This window comes from Oncorhynchus keta, chromosome 1 (assembly GCF_023373465.1).
Source record: "Oncorhynchus keta strain PuntledgeMale-10-30-2019 chromosome 1, Oket_V2, whole genome shotgun sequence".
Lineage (NCBI taxonomy): Eukaryota > Metazoa > Chordata > Actinopteri > Salmoniformes > Salmonidae > Oncorhynchus > Oncorhynchus keta.
In genome coordinates, this window is record NC_068421.1 from 88,677,172 (window position 1) to 88,701,096 (window position 23,925).

The 23,925-nt window shown below is 48.1% G+C and overlaps 1 protein-coding gene across 1 annotated transcript; it reads left to right on the forward strand.

Moving 5' to 3' along the window:
- The first annotated feature begins 7,328 nt into the window (after positions 1-7,328).
- On the forward strand, positions 7,329-10,760 carry LOC127931440 (proteoglycan 4-like). The gene is made up of 3 exons (XM_052524197.1): positions 7,329-7,407; positions 8,356-9,435; positions 9,526-10,760. The coding sequence occupies exons 1-3, from the start codon at positions 7,329-7,331 to the stop codon at positions 10,758-10,760; spliced, it is 2,394 nt and encodes a 797-aa protein (XP_052380157.1).
- The last annotated feature ends 13,165 nt before the right edge of the window (positions 10,761-23,925 follow it).

The window sequence follows — 23,925 nt, forward strand, 5'->3', positions numbered from 1 at the left end:
CAGCTAACCGATCGCTGCAGCTGTACATAGTCTATAGGTAAATAGCCCACCCATTTTCACCTACCTCATTCCCATACTGTTTTTATACTGTTTTTATTTATTTACTTTTCTGCTCTTTGCACACCAATATCTCTACCTGTACATGACCATCTGATCATTTATCACTCCAGTGTTAATCTGCAAAATTGTATTATTCGCCTACCTCCTCATGCCTTTTGCACACATTGTATATAGACTGCCCATTTTTTTCTACTGTGTTATTGACTTGCTAATTGTTTACTCCATGTGTAACTCTGTGTTGTCTGTTCACACTGCTATGCTTTATCTTGGCCAGGTCGCAGTTGCAAATGAGAACTTGTTCTCAACTAGCCTACCTGGTTAAATAAAGGTGAAATAAAAATAAATAAATAAACATATACGCCCAGGCCGTGAGCAGGCAAACATGCCCAACCCCCACTCTTACACTAGCCCAAGCCAATGGCAGGTACCAGACACTTGGGGTTGAACCTCTCTTCTCTAGTGTCACAGGCTAACATGGGGTTGAACCTCTCTTCTCTAGTGTCACAGGCTAACATGGGGTTGAACCTCTCTCTTCTCTAGTGTCACAGGCTAACATGGGGTTGAACCTCTCTCTTCTCTAGTGTCATTGGCTAAAATGGGGTTGAACCTCTTCTCTCGTGTCAAATGCAAACATGGGATTGACTTGAACCTCTCTCTCTCCCTCTGATGCCTGCCTCCAGTCTTCACCGTGTGTGTGTGTGTGTGTGTGTGTGTGTGTGTGTGTGTGTGTGTGTGTGTGTGTGTGTGTGTGTGTGTGTGTGTGTGTGTGTGTGTGTGTGTGTGTGTGTGTGTGTGTGTGTGTGTGTGTGTGTGTGTGTGAGGGCTGTGTTGAGGGCTGTGTTGAGGGCTGTGTTGAGGGCTGTGTTGAGGGCTGTGTTGAGGGCTGTGTGAGGGCTGTGTGAGGGCTGTGTGAGGGCTGTGTGAGGGCTGTGGTGATACCAGTATTGGAGTATTTTGAAATGAAAAGGAAGCAGCCTAAACTCTTTGGTCCTGTATAAACCTGCTGTATGTAACATATTGTGTGCTATAGCTTGGAAAATAAATGAATGTGACTCTGGATGACAACATGATGATGTTTGTTTCCAACATTAAGGCTGTTTTCCTGAAGAAGTTAAATCAGCTTTGTGTTTTGTTTCCTTGCCATGATAGTAAACGAGTATTGCAATACTGGTATCGCCCGGCGCTAGTGGGTGGTGGGTGGGAGAGCCAGTTGGCCTGCTGAGCTAGAGACACCTGCCTGAGCACCTGCTGTGAACTACCCCTGATACTACTACCTGCTGTCCTCACGCACACACACCCCCACACAACACACACACACCCCCACACCACACACACACACACACACACACACACACACACACACCCACACACACACACACACACACACACACACACACACACACACACACACACACGAGAGAGATAAGTGAGTAAAAAAAAAGTTGAAAGAAAAGAATCCTTGGATGTAAATAAATCATTCTCCCTCTCTGTGTTTACAGCGTCATCATAAAGTCCACAAGACATAATATCCTCAAATGTCCTTCAAATATAACAACGTGTGACTTCATCAGTGGTTGGTGAGACAACGACATGTGATAGTGTGGAATGGGAAGGTTAGATGTGGGGAGAATCACAAACTGGGTTGTCAGTAGACTGAACTCAATGACCCTCCGATCTGGAGAATCACAAACTACTAATTCACACACTTATCAAGAGAACATCCCTGTTCATCCCTACTGCCTCTGATCTCACTAAACACATGCTTCGTTTTTGAATTATGTCTCCGAGTTGGAGCGTGCCCCTGGCTATAGGTAAATAAATAAAAACTAGAAAAATGTGGTCTGCTTTGCTTAAAATAAGGAATTAGAAATGATTTATACTTGTACTTTAATTTTCGATATTTAAGTATATTTCAAACCCAAAACTTTTACTCAAGTAGTACTGGGTGACTTTCACTTTGCTTGTCCTCAAGTATGACAATTGGGTACTTTTTACAAAACTGGTTGTCAGCAGACTGAACTCAACGACCCTCCGATCTAGTGGTGTTCCCGAGACGAGGCAGCAAAGTGTAGTGACTTGACTCACTGGCTAAAGAAAGAGCTCTATCTGTCTGACTGCCAGAGAACACACACATGGCGTGAATCAGCATATGAATCAGCATATGGTGGAATTAACATAGAAACGTGTGTTGAACAGTTGCCATGACGGTGGAAATGATGAGTGTGGCAGGCACCACCATGTTAGTTTCTGAGAAACTTTCTGCAGTCTATAGAGAGAGAGGGTATCTGGAAGGAAGACTGGAACACAACACAGACAGTCACCTCCAGAACCCAAATACATGTACGTTTGGAGTACGTATGGTGTGCATTTGGTAGTGCTGAGCGACTAATGCTTTTCTTGGTTGGTTCGGTTTCGGTTCGATTATTTAAAAAATGATCACTGTTTTTTGATAATTTAAAAAAAAAACATTAAAAGCATTATGAAATAACGACATTAAAAACATTGTTGAATGGAAATTCAAAAGCCAAAAATAGTGAACAATCATTTGCCAAAACATTGAAAATATTATATTGTCTCTGTCAGGACCACACTGGGTAGAAATGACTATGAAACAAAATAATATTTGAGTTGTTTATATTACTTTTGGTTTGGTGACATATATTTGTAATTCCTGAAAGTCCTCATCACGTTCCTGCTCAGGCACTAGCAGCCAGACAACGTTCTCTCTGTCCTCCCCATACTGGACTGTGTTACGGCCTCCCATTTAGGAAGGGGGATACCTCGTCAGTTGTACAACTGAACGCATCCAACTGAAATATATCTTCCACATGTAACCCTACCCCTCTGAATCAGAGAGGGGGGCTGCCATAATCAACATCCACGTCTTCGGCACAGTGGGTTAACTGCCTTGCTCGGGGGCAGCTCGGAGATTCGATCCAGCAACCTTTCGGTTACTGGCCCAAAGCTCTAACCACTAGGAGCTGTCAGGAAAAATCATTTTACTAGTTCGTCAAAGAAGATAAGGCTTTATCTCTCGTCGTTATATTGCGTACATTCCTCTCTCATGCGGTCCATGTGGTCTGTGTGTATCTAACCTAACGTAACAGGAGTAAAAGTTGATCTATCTCTGTCTGAGCTGAAAAAAACTGGCGCATTTCAGTTAATTACCACGTTTCAGCACTGTACAACTCCCTTCAGCCCAGCGTCCCACAGTTTTAGAGTTCATTTCTCTCGTGAATGTTTAGATTTCTCTCTTGAGTTTTTAACAAAAAGTTATATTTTGGTTTCATCTGACCATATGACATTCTTCCAATCTTCTTCTGGATCATCCAAATGCTCTCCAGCAAACTTCAGACGGGCCTGGACATGTACTGGCTTTAGCAGGGGGACACGTCTGGCACTGCAGGATTTGAGTCCCTGGCGGCGTAGTGTGTTACTGATGGTAGGCTTTGTTACTTTGGTCCCAGCTCTCTGTAGGTCATTCACTAGGTCCCCCTGTGTGGTTCTGGGATTTTTGCGCACTGTTCTTGTGATCATTTTGACCCCACGGGGTGAGATCTTGCGTGGAGCCCCAGATCGAGGGAGATTATCAGTGGTCTTGTATGTCTTCTATTTCCTAATAATTGCTCCCAGTTGATTCCTTCAAACCAAGCTGCTTACCTATTGCAGATTCAGTCTTCCCAGCCTGGTGCAGGTCTACAATTTTGTTTCTGGTGTCCTTTGACAGCTCTTTGGTCTTAGCCATAGTGGAGTTTGGACAGGTGTCTTTTATACTGATAACAAGTTCAAACAGGTGCCATTAATACAGGTAACGAGTGGAGGACAGAGGAGCCTCTTAAAGAAGAAGTTACAGGTCTGTGAGAGCCAGAAATCTTGCTTGTCTGTCGGCGACCAAATACTTATATTCCACCATAATTTGCTAATAAATTCATTAAAAATCCTACAATGTGATTTTCTGGATTTTTTATCTAATTTTGTCTGTCATAGTTGAAGTGGACCTATGATGAAAATTACAGGCCTCATCTTTTTAAGTGGGAGAACTTGCACAATTGGTGGCTGACTAAATACTTTTTTGCCCCACTGTATGTGTGTGTGTATTTATGTGCGTATATAACTCACCTGAACCTTCTTAAGGGCCATGGAGGTGTTGTCCATCAGGTACCTGGCCCGGTACACCTCACTGAACTGGCCCCGCCCAATCTTCTTCTCAATCAGGAAGTTAGCCAGAGAGTTGTGGCCCATGTCCGGCTGGAGCGGCTTCTGAAAGCCAACACAGAGAACACAGTCACAAGTGCCACGATTATTCCCTTGCAGAAATCTCATAAACCCAGAACAAAAATCGTGTATAATTGCGTCAAACACTTGATTAGTTTCTGGGGAGAGATGTATGAGACAAGATACTAACCAGACTAGTGAAGTCTCCACCCCCCTAAACGGAAACTGTTATGTCCCTTCCCCTTCCAGAACTCAACGATGCAAAACACCTGCAAACCCATGATTTATCCAAATGATCAGTGACGAAAAAATCTGCATATGGGATCAAAGTTCCTCGTTAAGACTAGAGGTCGAACGATTATGATTTTTCAACGCCGATACTGACACGATTATTGGAGGACCAAAAAAAGCCGATAATCGTCAATTTTTTTTAAATGTATGGCAGACTGTATGTATGGCATATATATGAAAATTACAAACAATACTCAATGAAAAATGAACACATTCATTTTAACTTAATATAATCTATTTATTTAGTCTCAAATAAATAATGAAACATGATCTATTTGGTTTAAATAATGCAAAAACAAAGTGTTTGAGAAGAAAGTAAAAGTGCAATATGTGCCATGTAAAAAGCTAAGGTTTAAGTTCCTTGCTCAGAACATGAGAACATATGAAAGCTGCGAGTTCAATATTCCCAGTTAAGAAGTTTTAGGCTGTAGTTATTATAGGAATCATGACGAGTCAACTATTTCTCTCTATACCATTTGTATTTCATATTCCTTTGACTATTGGATGTTCTTATAGACACTTTTTTATTGCCAGCCTAATCTCGGGAGTTGATAGGCTTGAAGTCATAAACAGCGCTGTGAGGCAAGCATTGCTAAGAGCTGCTGGAAAACGCAGTAAATGTTGAATGAATGCTTACGAGCCTGCTGGTGCCTACCATCGCTCAGTCAGACTGCTCTATCAAATCATTGACTTAATTATAATATAATAAACACAGAAATACAAGCCTTTGGTCATTAATATGGTAAAATCCAGAAACTATCATTTCGAAAACAAAACATTTCACGTCAGTGAAATACGGTACCGTTCCGTATTTTATCTAACGGGCGCCCACCATAAGTCTAAATCTTGCTGTTACATTGCACAACCTTCAATGTTATGTCATAATTATGTAAACTTCTGGCAAATTAGTTCGGAACGAGCCAGGCGGCCCAAACTGCTGCATATACCCTGACTCTTCGTGCAATGAACGCAAGAGAAGTGACACAATTTCCCTAGTTAATATTGCCTGCTAACATGAATTTCTTTTAACTAAATATGCAGGTTTAAAAATATATACTTCTGTGTATTGATTTTAAGAAAGGCATTGATGTTTATGTTTAGGTACATTCGGGCTGTGGAATGTTGTCCCACTCCTCTTCAACGGCTGTGTCGAAGTTGCTGGATTATGGCGTAAACTGGAACACGCTGTTGTACAGGTCAATTCAGAGCATCCCAAACATGCTCAATGATTGACATGTCTGGTGAGTATTCAGGCCATGGAAGAACTGGGACATTTTCAGCTTCCAGGAATTGTGTACAAATGCTAGTGACATGGGGCCGTGCTTGATCATGCTGAAACACGAGGTGATGGCGGTGGATTAATGGCATGACAATGGGCCTCAGGTTCTTGTCCTGGTATCCTGCCCATGCCATAACCCCACCGCCACCATGTGGCACTCGGTTCACAATGATGACATCAGCAAACTGCTCGCCCACACAATGCCATACGTCTGCCTGGTACAGTAGAAACCGGGATTCATCTGTGAAGAGCACACTTGTCCAGCATGCGTGTGTCAATCGAAGGTGAGCATTTGCCCACTGAAGTCAGTTACGACTTCAGTGGGCCAAGGCACATCAGGGTTAGCTGTAGTCTGCCAAGGCACATCAGGGTTATCCTGTAGTCTGCCAAGGCACATCAGGGTTATCCTGTAGTCTGCCAAGGCACATCAGGGTTATCCTGTAGTCTGCCAAGGCACATCAGGGTTATCCTGTAGTCTGCCAAGGCACATCAGGGTTAGCTGTAGTCTGCCAAGGCACATCAGGGTTAGCTGTAGTCTGCCAAGGCACATCAGGGTTAGCTGTAGTCTGCCAAGGCACATCAGGGTTATCCTGTAGTCTGCCAAGGCACATCAGGGTTATCCTGTAGTCTGCCAAGGCACATCAGGGTTATCCTGTAGTCTGCCACGGCACATCAGGGTTAGCTGTAGTCTGCCAAGGCACATCAGGGTTAGCTGTAGTCTGCCAAGGCACATCAGGGTTAGCTGTAGTCTGCCAAGGCACATCAGGGTTAGCTGTAGTCTGCCAAGGCACATCACGGTTAGCTGTAGTCTGCCATAGCACATCAGGGTTAGCTGTAGTCTGCCAAGGCACATCAGGGTTAGCTGTAGTCTGCCAAGGCACATCAGGGTTAGCTGTAGTCTGCCAAGGCACAACAGGGTTAGCTGTAGTCTGCCAAGGCACATCAGGGTTAGCTGTAGTCTGCCAAGGCACAACAGGGTTAGCTGTAGTCTGCCAAGGCACATCAGGGTTAGCTGTAGTCTGCCAAGGCACATCAGGGTTAGCTGTAGTCTGCCAAGGCACAACAGGGTTAGCTGTAGTCTGCCAAGGCACATCACGGTTAGCTGTAGTCTGCCAAGGCACATCAGGGTTAGCTGTAGTCTGCCAAGGCACATCACGGTTAGCTGTAGTCTGCCAAGGCACATCACTGTCAGCAGTAGTCTGACGCTGCTGCAGCTGAAGTGACATATGTTTGACCAGTCAGCTAGCGACAAAACTCCAACAACGCTCTCCTCTCCTCTTCCACAGGATGCATGTTGCGCCCTGACACTCGGCTCGCTAGCGAGCATCTAAATTTAAAAAACTAAGAAAACAGGCTGGAATGAGCCTTGGGGCAGGGATGAGTGAAAACACACAGAGAACAGTGTGACCTTTGCAGCCATTTTATAAACGTGTCTGTTGGTGTGGTGGAGGGAGAGAGGAGGTGACAGATATCACATTGCCACATGTCACCCGTGCCTGGCCCCGACCACGGCCGGGGGATGCCCTTGCAGGCAAGCAGAGAGGACTCTGGGAAAGAGGAGGGTGAGAGCACGGTGTCATCAAGACGGAGGGGAGGGGCAGCATTAGATGTGTTCACTTCGGATCCATTTCACCGTTAAACAAAGTCAGCATGAACAGAACACAGACCTGGGGCAATGACACACACACATATACAGAGACACACACACACACACACACACACATATACAGACACACACACACACACACACACACACACATATACAGAGACACACACACACACACACACACACACATATATATACAGAGACACACACACACACACACACACATATACAGAGACACACACACAGAGACACACTTACTTACACTCACACACAGAGCCCAGTGTTACTATCTCTGGAGAACTTTACCCATCTTTCTACAATAACAGGCATCTTTTATTTAGGCCTACACACTACAGCAAAGAGGGGTCCATTATTTAGGCCTACACACTACAGCAAGGAGGGGTCCAGTATGTAGGCCTAGACACTACAGCAAGGAGGGGTCCATTATTTAGGCCTACACACTACAGCAAGGAGGGGTCCATTATTTAGGCCTACATACTACAGCAAGGAGGGGTCCATTATTTAGGCCTACACACTACAGCAAGGAGGGGTCCATTATGTAGGCCTACACACTACAGCAAGGAGGGGTCCATTATGTAGGCCTACACACTACAGCAAGGAGGGGTCCATTATTTAGGCCTACACACTACAGCAAGGAGGGGTCCATTATTTAGGCCTACACACTACAGCAAGGAGGGGTCCATTAAGGAGGGGTCCATTATTTAGGCCTACACACTACAGTTAGGAGGGGTCCATTATTTAGGCCTACACACTACATACAGCAAGGAGGTGTCCATTATTTAGGCCTACACTCTACAGCAAGGTGGGGTCCATTATTTAGGCCTACACACTACAGCAAGGAGGGGTCCATTATTTAAAACAAGATGCCCCTTCCAATTAACAGGCACCAAGCCAGCAACAGGCACCAAGCCAGCAACAGGCACCAAGCCAGCAACAGGCACCAAGCCAGCAACAGGCACCAAGCCAGCAACAGGCACCAAGCCAGCAACAGGCACCAAGCCAGCAACAGGCACCAAGCCAGCAAAAGGCACCAAGCCAGCAACAGGCACCAAGCCAGCAAAAGGCACCAAGCCAGCAACAGGCACCAAGCCAGCAACAGGCACCAAGCCAGCAACAGGCACCAAGCCAGCAACAGGCACCAAGCCAGCAACAGGCACCAAGCCAGCAACAGGCACCAAGCCAGCAACAGGCACCAAGCCAGCAACAGTCACCAAGCCAGCAACAGGCACCAAGCCAGCAACAGTCACCAAGCCAGCAACAGGCACCAAGCCAGCAACAGGCACCAAGCCAGCAACAGGCACCAAGCCAGCAACAGTCACCAAGCCAGCGCCAAGCACCAAGCCAGCAACAGGCACCAAGCCAGCGCCAAGCACCAAGCCAGCGACAGTCACCAAGCCAGCGCCAAGCACCAAGCCAGCGCCAAGCACCAAGCCAGCGACAGTCACCAAGCCAGCGCCAAGCACCAAGCCAGCGACAGGCACCAAGCCAGCGCCAAGCACCAAGCCAGCACAAGGCACCAAGCCAGCGCCAAGCACCAAGCCAGCACAAGGCACCAAGCCAGCAACAGGCACCAAGCCAGCAACAGGCACCAAGCCAGCAACAGGCACCAAGCCAGCAAAAGGCACCAAGCCAGCGCCAAGCACCAAGCCAGCAAAAGGCACCAAGCCAGCAACAGGCACCAAGCCAGCAAAAGGCACCAAGCCAGCAAAAGGCACCAAGCCAGCAAAAGGCACCAAGCCAGCAAAAGGCACCAAGCCAGCAACAGGCACCAAGCCAGCAAAAGGCACCAAGCCAGCAAAAGGCACCAAGCCAGCAAAAGGCACCAAGCCAGCACAAGGCACCAAGCCAGCAACAGGCACCAAGCCAGCAACAGGCACCAAGCCAGCAAAAGGCACCAAGCCAGCAAAAGGCACCAAGCCAGCACAAGGCACCAAGCCAGCAACAGGCACCAAGCCAGCAACAGGCACCAAGCCAGAGCCACCCACCAAGCCAGCGCCAGCCACCAAGCTAGCACCAGCCACCTAGCCAGCACCAGCCACCAAGCCAGCTCCAGCCACCAAGCTAGCACCAGCCACCAAGCCAGCTCCAGCCACCAAGCCAGCTCCAGCCACCAAGCCAGCTCCAGCCACCTCCAGCCACCAAGCCAGCACCAGCCACCAAGCCAGCTCCAGCCACCAAGCCAGCGCCAGCCACCAAGCCAGCGCCAGCCACCAAGCCAGCGCCAGCCGCCAAGCCAGCTCCAGCCGCCAAGCCAGCTCCAGCCGCCAGGCCAGCTCCAGCCACCAAGCCAGCGCCAGCCGTCAGGCCAGCTCCAGCCGCCAGGCCAGCTCCAGCCACCAAGCCAGCGCCAGCCGCCAAGCCAGCTCCAGCCGCCAAGCCAGCTCCAGCCGCCAGGCCAGCTCCAGCCACCAAGCCAGCGCCAGCCGTCAGGCCAGCTCCAGCCGCCAGGCCAGCTCCAGCCGCCAGGCCAGCTCCAGCCGCCAAGCCAGCTCCAGCCACCAATCCAGTTCCAGGCACCAAGCCGGCTCCAGGCACCAAGCCAGCTCCAGGCACCAAGCCAGCTCCAGCCACCAAGCCAGCTCCAGCCACCAAGCCAGCTCCAGCCACCAAGCCAGCTCCAGCCACCAAGCCAGCGCCAGCCACCAAGCCAGCTCCAGCCACCAAGCCAGCGCCAGCCGCCAAGCCAGCTCCAGCCGCCAAGCCAGCTCCAGCCGCCAGGCCAGCTCCAGCCACCAAGCCAGCGCCAGCCGCCAGGCCAGCTCCAGCCGCCAAGCCAGCTCCAGCCACCAATCCAGTTCCAGGCACCAAGCCGGCTCCAGGCACCAAGCCGGCTCCAGGCACCAAGCCAGCTCCAGCCACCAAGCCAGCTCCAGCCACCAAGCCAGCTCCAGCCACCAAGCCAGCTCCAGCCACCAAGCCAGCGCCAGCCACCAAGCCAGCTCCAGCCACCAAGCCAGCGCCAGCCGCCAAGCCAGCTCCAGCCGCCAAGCCAGCTCCAGCCGCCAGGCCAGCTCCAGCCACCAAGCCAGCGCCAGCCGCCAGGCCAGCTCCAGCCGCCAAGCCAGCTCCAGCCACCAATCCGGTTCCAGGCACCAAGCCGGCTCCAGGCACCAAGCCGGCTCCAGCCACCAAGCCAGCTCCAGCCACCAAGCCAGCTCCAGCCACCAAGCCAGCTCCAGCCACCAAGCCAGCTCCAGCCACCAAGCCAGCTCCAGCCACCAAGCCAGCGTCTGCTCGCCATCACAGCTAAATGCCATTTTAAACTACCGGCGTAATAGAGGTGTATGAAGAGCAGACGGAGAGAACCAGGTGAGGGCTGGTAGGGGATACTGCTGGTTGATTACAGCTGCCAAACGTGAGATGAAAGTGAAGTGGATAATATTGGACCTGCACATACAAGAGACTAGTTAGTGGCTGTTGCTTCAATTCAGCTGAAATTATAAACAAAACAGAATTTCTAAACATTTTATAACAGCAGGTTATTTAGATGGGTAAGGGCCGGAAAATGTGGTAGTATGATATGAAACAGTACTACGGTATTCTAAAACGTTGGTATCATGACGTTTTGGTACCATGATATTACCACGGTACCAGTGTACCGTGCAACACAACTTGTATTTATATCTGAAAAGGTATTTAGCGGTATCAAACCTCAAACTATTATTTCAGCCTCATGACCCAGTAATCCCTTTCGGTAAAGTTCTGCCTGTGGCTTAGTATGAAACGTAACGTAACGTTGGGGCGGCATCGGCACGCACTACGCTCTACTCTAGGTGGTTGCTAGGCAACGCCGGTTACCATTCCCCCGGCAGTAAACCTTGCAAGGCATGTCACTTCGACCCATCTCTTCATATAGTTCACCACTAAGCATGCACTGTTTCCTTAACCACAGCTGGATCCAATCATAATTACAGTGGGAATCATTATCACTGAATAACAAGTTTAAGAAACCCTGTAACAATCAATCAACGTGACTTCGTTTAACTGAATCTCCATCTGTAAAGTTGGTTCATTCTCTGGCTGGGAAGATAAGAGGTGGTGGTATCACTCATCTATCCCTGATTAGAAACCTTTAGCATGCTATAATGTAGCATAACATCTATTTGATTGTTTTTGCTGGATCGCATACAAGAAAATCCAAAAACATGCAGAGTTTGTCAAATATGAACACGAGACTGAAAATAGGATTGCTATGGTTTTCTATGGGTATCATGGTAAAGATTAGACCCTAACAAAGAGGAGTGAGGGTAGGAAAGAGATGAAACATGGATCTAAAAATCACGTTCTTGGGCTGTTTCAAAATATCACTTTTTTTTTTATATGACAGCTGTCCCACACGGTCCCTTGACAAAAGGTGTGTAGGACAAATATTAGTGTTTTATTCTGTTAAATTCCATAATATACTTACTATAAAATACACACAGTGTACAAAACAGTAAAAACACATTCCTAATATTTAGTTGCACCCCTAATTTTTCCCACAGAACAGCCTCAATTCATCAGGTCATGGACTCTACAAGGTGTTGAAAGGGTTCCACAGGGATGCTGGCCCATGTTGACTCCAATGCTTCCCACAGTTGTGTCAAGTTGGCTGGATGTCCTTTGGCTGGTGGACCATTCTTGATACACACGGGAAACTGTTGAGCGTGGAAAACACAGCCGTGTTGCAGTTCTTGACACAAACCAGTGTATCTGGCACCTACTACCATACTCCGTTCAAAGGCACTTTAATATTTTGTCTTGCACATTCACCCTCTGAATGGCGCACATACACAATCCATTTCTCAATTGTCTCAAGTCTTAAAAATCCTTATTTAACATGTCTCCTCCCCTTCAGATACACTGATTGTAGTGGATTTAACAAGTGACATCAATAAGGGATCATAGCTTTCACCTGGATTCACCTGGTCATGTCTTGGAAAGATTAGGTGTTCTTAATGTTTTGTACACTCAGTGTTTGTTGACTGATTGTGTCTTGTCTGTTTAATGAACAAAATAAATTATTGATTTGATTGGCGCAGCCATGAATTTACAGAACCTTAACGTAGCCCTAAACAAACTAACTTGCACGTACCTCCCCGCAAAATAAAAATGAGATTCATTTTCAAACAGTACATTTATATTTTCCAACGGGGCTATACGTTTGGCTGAGGTTTTTTTCCCACCTGAGTAGTCAAAAATACATTTAAATCATCTAGTGTTCAGCAAAATAACAACACAATGTCAAATACAGGTCGCCTAGTAAAATAATTAACATCCAATCACATTAACCGTTACTCGTCCAATCACATCAACCGTTACTCGTCCAATCACATCAACCGTTACTCGTCCAATCACATCAACCGTTACTCGTCCAATCACATCAACCGTTACTCGTCCAATCACATCAACCGTTACTCGTCCAATCACATTAACCGTTACTCGTCCAATCACATCAACCGTTACTCGTCCAATCACATTAACCGTTACTCGTCCAATCACATTAACCGTTACTCGTCCAATCACATTAACCGTTACTCGTCCAATCACATCAACCGTTACTCATCCAATCACATCAACCGTTACTCATCCAATCACATCAACCGTTACTCATCCAATCACATCAACCGTTACTCATCCAATCACATTAACCGTTACTCGTCCAATCACATTAACCGTTACTCGTCCAATCACATCAACCGTTACTCATCCAATCACATCAACCGTTACTCATCCAATCACATTAACCGTTACTCATCCAATCACATTAACCGTTACTCATCCAATCACATTAACCGTTACTCATCCAATCACATTAACCGTTACTCATCCAATCACATCAACCGTTACTCATCCAATCACATCAACCGTTACTCATCCAATCACATCAACCGTTACTCATCCAATCACATTAACCGTTACTCATCCAATCACATTAACCGTTACTCATCCAATCACATTAACCGTTACTCTCTCGCAGGAAACCTTCACTCCTGTGCCAACATTTAGAAACAAAACATGGCAATTTGAAAAATAAGCCAGAGGTGTTTTTTTGAGCGAGACTAAAGACAACTTTTCAGTAGTAAAAAAGCAACAGATACCATTAATAAGAAGGTGCTAGAAGAGTCTTATATGGTGAGCTACAGAGTGGCTAGGACAGGCAAGCACCATACTATAGTGGAGGACTTCATTCTTCCTGCTGTCGCGGATATGGCTGGGACAATGCTGGGGGAAAAGGCCAAAAAAACTATACAGACAATGTCTTAATCAAACAAAACTTTCACGACGCATCAGTGACATGGCAGGGAATGTTTTGAAACAATTACTGCTTCACATACAAGCCAGTAAATTCTATGCGTTACAGCTGGATGAGTCAACAGACGTGGCGGGCCTGGCACAGCTCCTGGTATATGTCTGTTACAGCTGGATGAGTCAACAGACGTGGCGGGCCTGGCACAGCTCCTGGTATATGTCTGTTACAGCTGGATGAGTCAACAGATGTGTCGGGCCTGGCACAGCTCCTGGTATATGTCTGTTACAGCTGGATGAGTCAACAGACGTGGAGAGCCTGGCACAGCTCCTGGTATATGTCTGTTACAGCTGGATGAGTCAACAGACGTGGCAGGCCTGGCACAGCTCCTGGTATATGTCTGTTACAGCTGGATGAGTCAACAGACGTGGCGGGCCTGGCACAGCTCCTGGTATATGTCTGTTACAGCTGGGAGTCAACAGAGTCAAGCTCCTGGTATATGTCTGTTACAGCTGGATGAGTGGGCCTGGCACAGCTCCTGGTATATGTCTGTTACAGCTGGATGAGTCAACAGACGTGGCGCCTGGCACAGCTCCTGGTATATGTCTGTTACAGCTGGATGAGTCAACAGACGTGGCGGGCCTGGCACAGCTCCTGGTATATGTCTGTTACAGCTGGATGAGTCAACAGACGTGGCGGGCCTGACACAGCTCCTGGTATATGTCTGTTACAGCTGGATGAGTCAACAGACGTGGCGGGCCTGACACAGCTCCTGGTATATGTCTGTTACAGCTGGATGAGTCAACAGACGCTCCTGGTGTCTGTTACAGGGCCTGACACAGCTCCTGGTATATGTCTGTTACAGCTGGATGAGTCAACAGACGTGGCGGGCCTGACAGCTCCTGGTATATGTCTGTTACAGCTGGATGAGTCAACAGACGTGGCGGGCCTGGCACAGCTCCTGGTATATGTCTGTTACAGCTGGATGAGTCAACAGACGCTCCTGGTATATGGCCTGGCACAGCTCCTGGCTCCTGGTATATGTCTGTTACAGCTGGATGAGTCAACAGACGTGGCGGGCCTGGCACAGCTCCTGGTATATGTCTGTTACAGCTGGATGAGTCAACAGACGTGGTGGCGGGCCTGGCTGTTACAGCTCGGGCCTGGTATATGTCTGTTACAGCTGGATGAGTCAACAGACGTGGGGCCTGACACAGCTCCTGGTATATGTCTGTTACAGCTGGATGAGTCAACAGACGTGGAGCCTGGACACAGCCTGGCACAGCTCCTGGTATATGTCTGTTACAGCTGGATGAGTCAACAGACGTGGCGGGCCTGACACAGCTCCTGGTATATGTCTGTTACAGCTGGATGAGTCAACAGACGTGGCGGGCCTGACACAGCTCCTGGTATATGTCTGTTACAGCTGGATGAGTCAACAGGTCCTGGCACAGCTCCTGGTATATGTCTGTTACGTTTATGGGGGGGTCAATTAAGGAAGAAATCCTCTTCTGCAAACCACTGGAAACCAGGACAATAGGACAGGATATTTTTAAAGTACTGGACAGCTTTGTGACATCAAATGGACTTTAGTGGTCAAGATGTGTTGGCATCTGTACTGATGGTGCAAAAGCCTTGACAGGGAGACAAAGTAGAGGGGTAACGTGCTTGCAAGCAGTTGCTCCCGACGCCACTTGGGTACACTGCAACATCCACCAAAAGGCTCTTGCTGCCAAAGGAATGCCTGACAGCTTGAAAGACGTTTTGGACACTACAGTGAAAATGGTTAATTGTGTTAAAGTAAGGCCTCTGAACTCTCGTGTATTTTCTGCACTATGCAATGATATGGGCAGCGACCATGTAACGCTTTTACAACAGATTTTAGCATACCAGCGCACATTATCAAGGGGCAAAGCATTGACATGTTCATTTTAATTGAGAGACGAGCGTAAAATTCTTTACTGACCATAATTTTCACCTGTCTGACCACTTGCATGATGACGAGTTTCTCACATGACTTGGGTGATGTTTTTTCTTGCCTGAATGATCTGAATCTAGGATTACAGGGACACTCCGCAACTATATTCAATGTGAAGGACAAACTTGAGGCTATGATTAAGAAGTTGGAGCTCTTCTCTGTCTGCATTAAGGACAACACACAGGTCCTTCCATCATTGTATGATTTGTGTGCAAATGAACTCAATCTTACGGACAATGTCAAATGTGATATAGCGAAGCACCTGAGTGAGTTGGGTGCACATTTACGCAGGTACTTTCCCGAAACAAACAACTGGATTCATTATCCCTTTCATGCCCTGCCTCCAGTCCACTTACCCATATCTGAACAAGAGAGACTCATCGAAATTGCAACAAGCGGTTCTGTGAACATGTAATTTAATCAGAAGTCACTGCCAGATTTCTGGATAGGGCTGCAAATGGAGTATCTTGCCTTGGCAAAACGCGCCTTTAAGACATTGATGCTCTTTGCAACCATGTACCTATGTGAGAGTAGATTCTCTGCCCTCACTAGTATGAACACTAAATACAGGCACAGACCATGTGGAAAATTATTTAAGACTGAGACTCTCCAATACAACATTGTAGAGTTACGTGCATCCTTTCAAACACACCCTTCATTAACCTGTGGTGAGTTATTCACAATTTCTGATGAACAAATAAGGTTTCATACGTAAGATGGCTAAATAAAGAGCTAAATTATTGATTATATTATTATTTGTGCCCTGGTCCTATAAGAGCTCTTTGTCCCTTCCCACCAGCTGGGTTGTGACAAAAACTCACACAAATGTGTATGTTTAACAAATGTATCGTAAACTGTGTGTGTGGCAGCCTTACAATGAAGGCAAAAAACAGCATTTGAGAGTGCGCTGACCCTGGTGCTAGAGGGGGTACAGCTGACCTGGTGCTAGAGGGGGTACAGGTGGAGGTTGAATGTTTAAAGGGGTACGGGACTATAAAAAGTTTGGGAACCACTGACCTAAATGTATTAAACGTATTATTAATTTCACCTTTATTTAACCAGGTAGGCCAGTTGAGAACACCTTTATTTAACCAGGTAGGCCAGTTGAGAACACCTTTATTTAACCAGGTAGGCCAGTTGAGAACACCTTTATTTAACCAGGTAGGCTAGTTGAGAACACCTTTATTTAACCAGGTAGACTAGTTGAGAACACCTTTATTTAACCAGGTAGGCCAGTTGAGAACACCTTTATTTAACCAGGTAGGCCAGTTGAGAACACCTTTATTTAACCAGGTAGGCTAGTTGAGAACACCTTTATTTAACCAGGTAGGCCAGTTGAGAACACCTTTATTTAACCAGGTAGGCCAGTTGAGAACACCTTTATTTAACCAGGTAGGCCAGTTGAGAACACCTTTATTTAACCAGGTAGGCTAGTTGAGAACACCTTTATTTAACCAGGTAGGCTAGTTGAGAACACCTTTATTTAACCAGGTAGGCTAGTTGAGAACACCTTTATTTAACCAGGTAGGCTTGAGTTGAGAACACCTTTATTTAACCAGGTAGGCCAGTTGAGAACACCTTTATTTAACCAGGTAGGCCAGTTGAGAACACCTTTATTTAACCAGGTAGGCTTGTTGAGAACACCTTTATTTAACCAGGTAGGCTAGTTGAGAACACCTTTATTTAACCAGGTAGGCTAGTTGAGAACACCTTTATTTAACCAGGTAGGCTAGTTGAGAACACCTTTATTTAACCAGGTAGGCCAGTTGAGAACACCTTTATTTAACCAGGTAGGCCAGTTGAGAACACCTTTATTTAACCAGGTAGGCTAGTTGAGAACACCTTTATTTAACCAGGTAGGCTAGTTGAGAACACCTTTATTTAACCAGGTAGGCTAGTTGAGAACAAGTTCTCATTTACAACTGCGACCTGGCCATGATAAAGCAAAGCAGTGCGACACAAACAACATTGAATAAGAGTTACACATGGAATAAACAAGCGTACAGTCAATAACACAATTGGGGGAAAAGGTATGTCTATATACAGTGTGTACAAATGGCGTAAGGAGGTAAGGCAATACATAGGCCATAGTAGTGAAGTAATTACAGTTTAGCAAATTAACACTGGAGTGATAGATGTGCAGATGATGATGTGCAAGTAGAAATACTGGTGTGCAAAACAGCAGAAAAGTAAATAAAACCAATATGGGGATGAGGTAGGTAGATTGGGTGGGATATTTACCGATGGACTATGTACAGCTGCAGCAATCAGTTAGCTGCTCAGATAGCTGATGTTTAAAGTTAATGAGGGAAATATAAGTCCCCAGAGTTTCAGCGATTTTTGCAATTCATTCCAGTCATTGGCAGCAGAGAACTGGAAGGAAAGGTGGCCAAAGGAGATGTTGGCTTTGGGGATGACAAGTGAGATATACCTGCTGGATCGCTTGCTACGGGTGGGTGTTGTTATCATGACCAGTGAGATGAGATAAGGTGGAGCTTTATCTAGCATAGACTTATAGATGACCTGGAGCCAGTGGGTCTGGCGACGAATATGTAGCGAGGGCCAGCCAACTAGAGCGGGTGGGTGGTATATGGGGCTTTGATGACAAAACGGATGGCACTGTGATAGACTACATCCAGTTTGCTGAGTAGAGTATTGGAGGCTATTTTGTAAATGACATCGCCAAAGTCGAGGATCGGTTGGATAGTCAGTTTTATGAGGGTGTTTGGTGGCGTGAGTGAAGGAAAGTTTGTTGCGAAATAGGAAGCCAATTCTAGATTTAATTTTGGATTGGAGATGTTTAATATGAGTCTGGAAGGAGAGTTTACAGTCTAGGCACCTAGGTATTTGTAGTTGTCCACATATTCTAAGTCAGAACCATTCAGAGTAGTGATGCTATTCGGGCAGGTGGGTGCGGGCAGCGAATGGTTGAAAAGCATGCATTTGGTTTTACTAGCGTTTAAGAGCAGTTGGAGAACACGGAAGGAATGTTGTACGGCATTGAAGCTCGTTTGGGGTTTGTTAACACAGTGTCCAAAGAAGGGCCAGATGTATACAGAATGGTGTCATCTGTGTAGAGGTGGATCAGGGGATCACCCGCATCAAGAGCTTCATTGTTGATATATACAGAGAAAAGAGTCGGCCTGAGAATTGAACCCTGTGGTGCCCCCATAGAAACTGCCAGAGGTCCAGACAACAGGCCCTCCGATTTGACACACTAAACTCTGCCTGAGAAGTAGTTGGTGAACCAAGCGAGGCAGTCATTTGAGAAACCAAAGCTGTTGAGTCTACCGATAATAATACGGTGATTGACAGAGTCGAAAGCCTTGGCCAGATCGATGAAGATGGCTGCACAGTACTGTCTTTTATTGATGGCAGTTATGATATCGTTTAGTACCTTGAGCGTGGCTAAGTGCACCCGTGACCGGCTCGAAAACCGGATTGCACAGCGGAGAAGGTACGGTGGGATTCGAAATGGTCAGTGATCTGTTTATTAACTTGGCTTTCGAAAACCTTTGAAAGGCAGGGCAGGATGGGGGATGACCGCGGCAGCTTTCCAATCTTTTGGGATCTCGGACAATACGAAAGAGATGTTGAACAGACTGGTAATAGGGGTTGCAACAATGGCAGCGGATAATTTTAGAAAGAGAGGGTCCAGATTGTCTAGCTCAGCTAATTTGTACGGGTCCAGGTTTTGCAGCTCTTTCAGAACACCTGCTATCTGGATTTGGGTGATTAGAAAATGAAATCATTTCCCCAAGATTCTGATAAGACATGAACTAAATGCATAAGTGATGTGTATTTTTCTTCAACTTTCTGAAGAGCCAATGGTGTGGGCATGCTGTCATATTGTATAGCCGTTAGTGATGATGCTAATGGCAATCGTCTTCTGGTAAATGGAAAGGCTTTCCCAAAAACCTTCGCAATTAACTGCTGATTGTAGACTATGTCCAGAGTATCTACACCACAAATGTTTGATTTCTTAGATTTTTCACAGACCTCAAAAGTAGTCTCCTGATGTGGTTTAAGCATTGTTGTGTACTTTCAATTTAGTCAGGTTTTTATTTTTAATTTTTAATTTGATATTGAGAGCGAAAATTCAGAAAAACGAAAAACTAAAATTTGGGAGGGAAAAAACGACCTGGATTTCAGCAAAAAACACAATAGATTTTATAGGGCCCTAGCGAGGGCAGGGCTGTCACTCGCTGCATGGCAGCTTGACAAATGTTAGTATGAGGCCGTAAAGCGCTGTGACAGCCTCCTGCTGAGAGTTCCGTCTCATTAATGTGTTCTGGCAGGCTGGCCCCCTAATCATACATTTACATATGCAATGACCTATATTTGCATGTCAGATCGCACACTGTCCAGCGTGATTAACAACGGGCACCTCCCTGCGTGGAGTCGCCTTGGGTGGTGGGCGAGAGGCTAGGAGAGGGAAGGGGAGGGCAGGCGAGGGGTGAGCCAGAAACGGGGAGGGTTAGGAGAGGGAAGGGGGAGAGCAGAGGGCCGGAGGGGGTCATTTTTTTGTTGGCCGAGGGGCCGGGCTGCCATGCAGGATTATGTCAGGCGGGGGCCCCGGCATTAGACACTTCATTAGAGCTAATCTGTTTAGCAGTGGGCAGTGTATGTAAACTTCACAGGCCATTTGCGGCACCTCGTTGCCCCCTGGCCTGGCCTTCAAAGGGCAGCCAGGCCGTCCTGAATGACAGGCCGTCTCATCGCACTGGCCTGTCACACACACAGCCGCTCCCAGCTGACACACACACACTGGCACACACTCACTGACACATATGTGGGTGAGGCGCAGCACCTCGACCCCTAACAACAGAGGAGAGGAGGAGAGGCACAGAGAGGAGAGAAGGAGAGGCACACAGAGGAGAGGAGGAGAGGCACAGAGAGGAGAGAAGGAGAGGCACAGAGAGGAGAGGAGGAGAGGGACAGGCACAGAGGAGGAGAGAGGCAAGGAGAGGAGGAGAGGAGAGGCACACAGAGGAGGAGGAGGGTAGGAGGAGAGGGACAGAGGAGAGAAGGAGAGGCAGGAGAGGAGGAGAGGCACACAGAGGAGAGGAGGAGAGGCACACAGAGGAGAGGAGGAGAGGAGAGGCACACAGAGGAGAGGAGGAGAGGCACAGAGGAGAGAAGGAGAGGTACACAGAGGGAGAGGAGGAGAGGCACACAGAGGAGAGGCACACAGAGGAGAGGAGAGGCACAGAGGGAGATGAGAGAGGCACACAGAGGAGAGGAGGAGAGGCACAGAGAGGAGAGAAGGAGAGGCACAGAGAGGAGAGAGAGGCACACAGAGGAGAGGAGGAGAGGCACAGAGGAGAGGAGGAGAGGCACACAGAGGAGAGGAGGAGAGGCACACAGAGGAGAGGAGGAGAGGCACACAGAGGAGAGGAGGAGAGGCACACAGAGGAGAGGAGGAGAGGCACACAGAGGAGAGGAGGAGAGGCACACAGAGGAGAGGAGGACACAGAGGAGAGGAGGCACACAGAGGAGAGAGAGGAGGAGGAGGGAGAGGCACAGAGAGGGAGAGAGGCAGGGAGAGGCACACAGAGGAGAGGAGGAGGAGAGGGGAGAGAAGGAGAGGCACACAGAGGAGAGGAGGAGAGGCACACAGAGGAGAGGAGGAGAGGCACACAGAGGAGAGGAGGAGAGGCACACAGAGGAGAGGAGGAGAGGCACACAGAGGAGAGGAGGAGAGGCACAGAGAGGAGAGGAGGAGAGGCACACAGAGGAGAGGAGGAGAGGCACAGAGAGGAGAGAAGGAGAGGCACACAGAGGAGAGGAGGAGAGGCACACAGAGGAGAGGAGGAGAGGCACAGAGAGGAGAGGAGGAGAGGCACACAGAGGAGAGGAGGAGAGGCACAGAGAGGAGAGAAGGAGAGGCACACAGAGGAGAGGAGGAGAGGCACAGAGGAGGGAGAGAGGCAGGGAGAGGCACACAGAGGAGAGAAGAGGGCACAGGAGGAGGCACAGAGAGGAGAGGGAGAGGAGAGGCACAGAGGAGAGGAGGAGAGGCACAGAGGGAGAGAGAGGAGGGCACAGAGAGGAGAGGAGGAGAGGCACACAGAGGAGAGGAGGAGAGGCACACAGAGGAGGGAGGAGAGGAGAGGAGGAGAGGCACACAGAGGAGAGGGCAGGAGGAGAGCACACAGAGGAGGAGGAGAGGAGAGAAGGAGAGGCACACAGAGGAGAGGAGGAGAGGCACACAGAGGAGAGGAGGAGAGGCACACAGAGGAGAGGAGGAGAGGCACACAGAGGAGAGGAGGAGAGGCACACAGAGGAGAGGAGGAGAGGCAGAGGCAGGAGGAGAGGCACAGAGGAGGAGAGAGGAGGAGGCACACAGAGGAGAGAAGGAGAGGCACACAGAGGAGAGGAGGAGAGGCACACAGAGGAGATGAGGAGAGGCACACAGAGGAGAGGAGGAGAGGCACAGAGAGGAGAGGAGGAGAGGCACAGAGGAGGGAGGAGAGGCACAGAGAGAGGCACACAGAGGAGATGAGGAGAGGCACACAGAGGAGAGGAGGAGAGGCACAGAGAGGAGAGGAGGAGAGGCACACAGAGGAGAGGAGGAGAGGCACACAGAGGAGAGAAGGAGAGGCACACAGAGGACAGAAAAGTGAAATAAACAATGAAATGAACAGTAAACATTACACTCACAAAAGTTCATTTCAAATTACATTATGTATATATACAGTGTAGTAATGATGTGCAAATAGTTTAAGTACAAAAGAGAAAATAAATAAACATAAATATGGGTTGAATTTACAATGGAGTTTGTTATTCACTGGTTGTCCTTTTCTCATGGCAACAAGTCACACATCTTGCTGCTGTGATGACACACTGGTATTTCACTCAATAGATATGGGACTAAATCAAAATTGGGTTTGTTTTTGAATTCTTTGTGGATCTGAGTAATCTGAGAGAAATACGTGTTTCTAATATGGTCGTACATTTGGCAGGAGGTTAGGAAGTGCAGCTCAGTTACCACTTCATTTTGTGGGCAGTGAGCACATAGCCTGTCTTCTCTTGAGAGCCATGTCTGCCTACGGTGGCCTTTCTCAATAGCAAGGCTATGCTCACTGAGTCTGTACATAGTCAAAGCTTTCCTTAAGTTTGGGTCAGTCACAGTAGTCAGGTATTCTGCCACTGTTTACTCTCTGTTTAGGGCCAAATAGCATTCTAGTTTACTCTGTTTTTTTGGTAAATTCTTCCAATGTGTTAAGTAATTATCTTTTAGTTTTCTCATGATTTGGTTGGGTCTAATTGTGTTGCTGTCTCTCAACTCAACAAAGCCAAGGAACTGAGCCCAATGCTGTCTCAACTCCAAGTCATCGCGGGTGGGAGTGGAACTGAGCCCAATGCTGTCTCAACTCCAAGTCATCGCGGGTGGGAGTGGAACTGAGCCCAATGCTGTCTCAACTCCAAGTCATCGCGGGTGGGAGTGGAACTGAGCCCAATGCTGTCTCAACTCCAAGTCATCGAGGGTGGGAATGGATATTTCGCCTAGATTTTTTTGTCCCCCCCACTTTGGTTCTGAAATCACCATCACGGACTAATTAACTTGGTCACCAGCCCCCCCCCCCTCTGCTCCTCACCAGCCTCCCTGACCCCCCCTCTACTCATCACCAGCCTCCCTGACCCCTCCCCTACTCATCACCCGCCTCCCTGACCCCCCCTACTCATCACCAGCCTCCCTGACCCCTCCCCTACTTATCACCAGCCTCCCTGACCCCCTCTACTCATCACCAGCCCCCTGACCCCTCCCCTGCTCATCACCCGCCTCCCTGACCCCCTTCAGCCCCCCCCACCCCCTACTCATCACCAGCCCCCTGACCCCTCCCTGCTCATCACCAGCCTCCCTGACCCCCTACTCATCATCCGCCCCCCTGACCCCCTCTACTCATCACCAGCCTCCCCCCACCCCCTCTACTCATCACCAGCCTCCCTGACCCCCCTACTCATCACCCAGCCTCCCTGACCCCCTACTCATCACCCGCCTCCCCCCACCCCCCTACTCATCACCCAGCCTCCCTGACCCCCATCCTCAGCACCACCTCCCTATTCATCCCCCCCTACTCATCACCCACCTCCCTCTCCCCGTCTCCTCTCCCATCCTCAGCACCACCATATAATATTCATCCTTCCTTCCCTACTCATCACCCACCTCCCTCTCCCCGTCTCCTCTCCCATCCTCAGCACCACCATATAATATTCATCCATCCTTCCCTACTCATCACCCA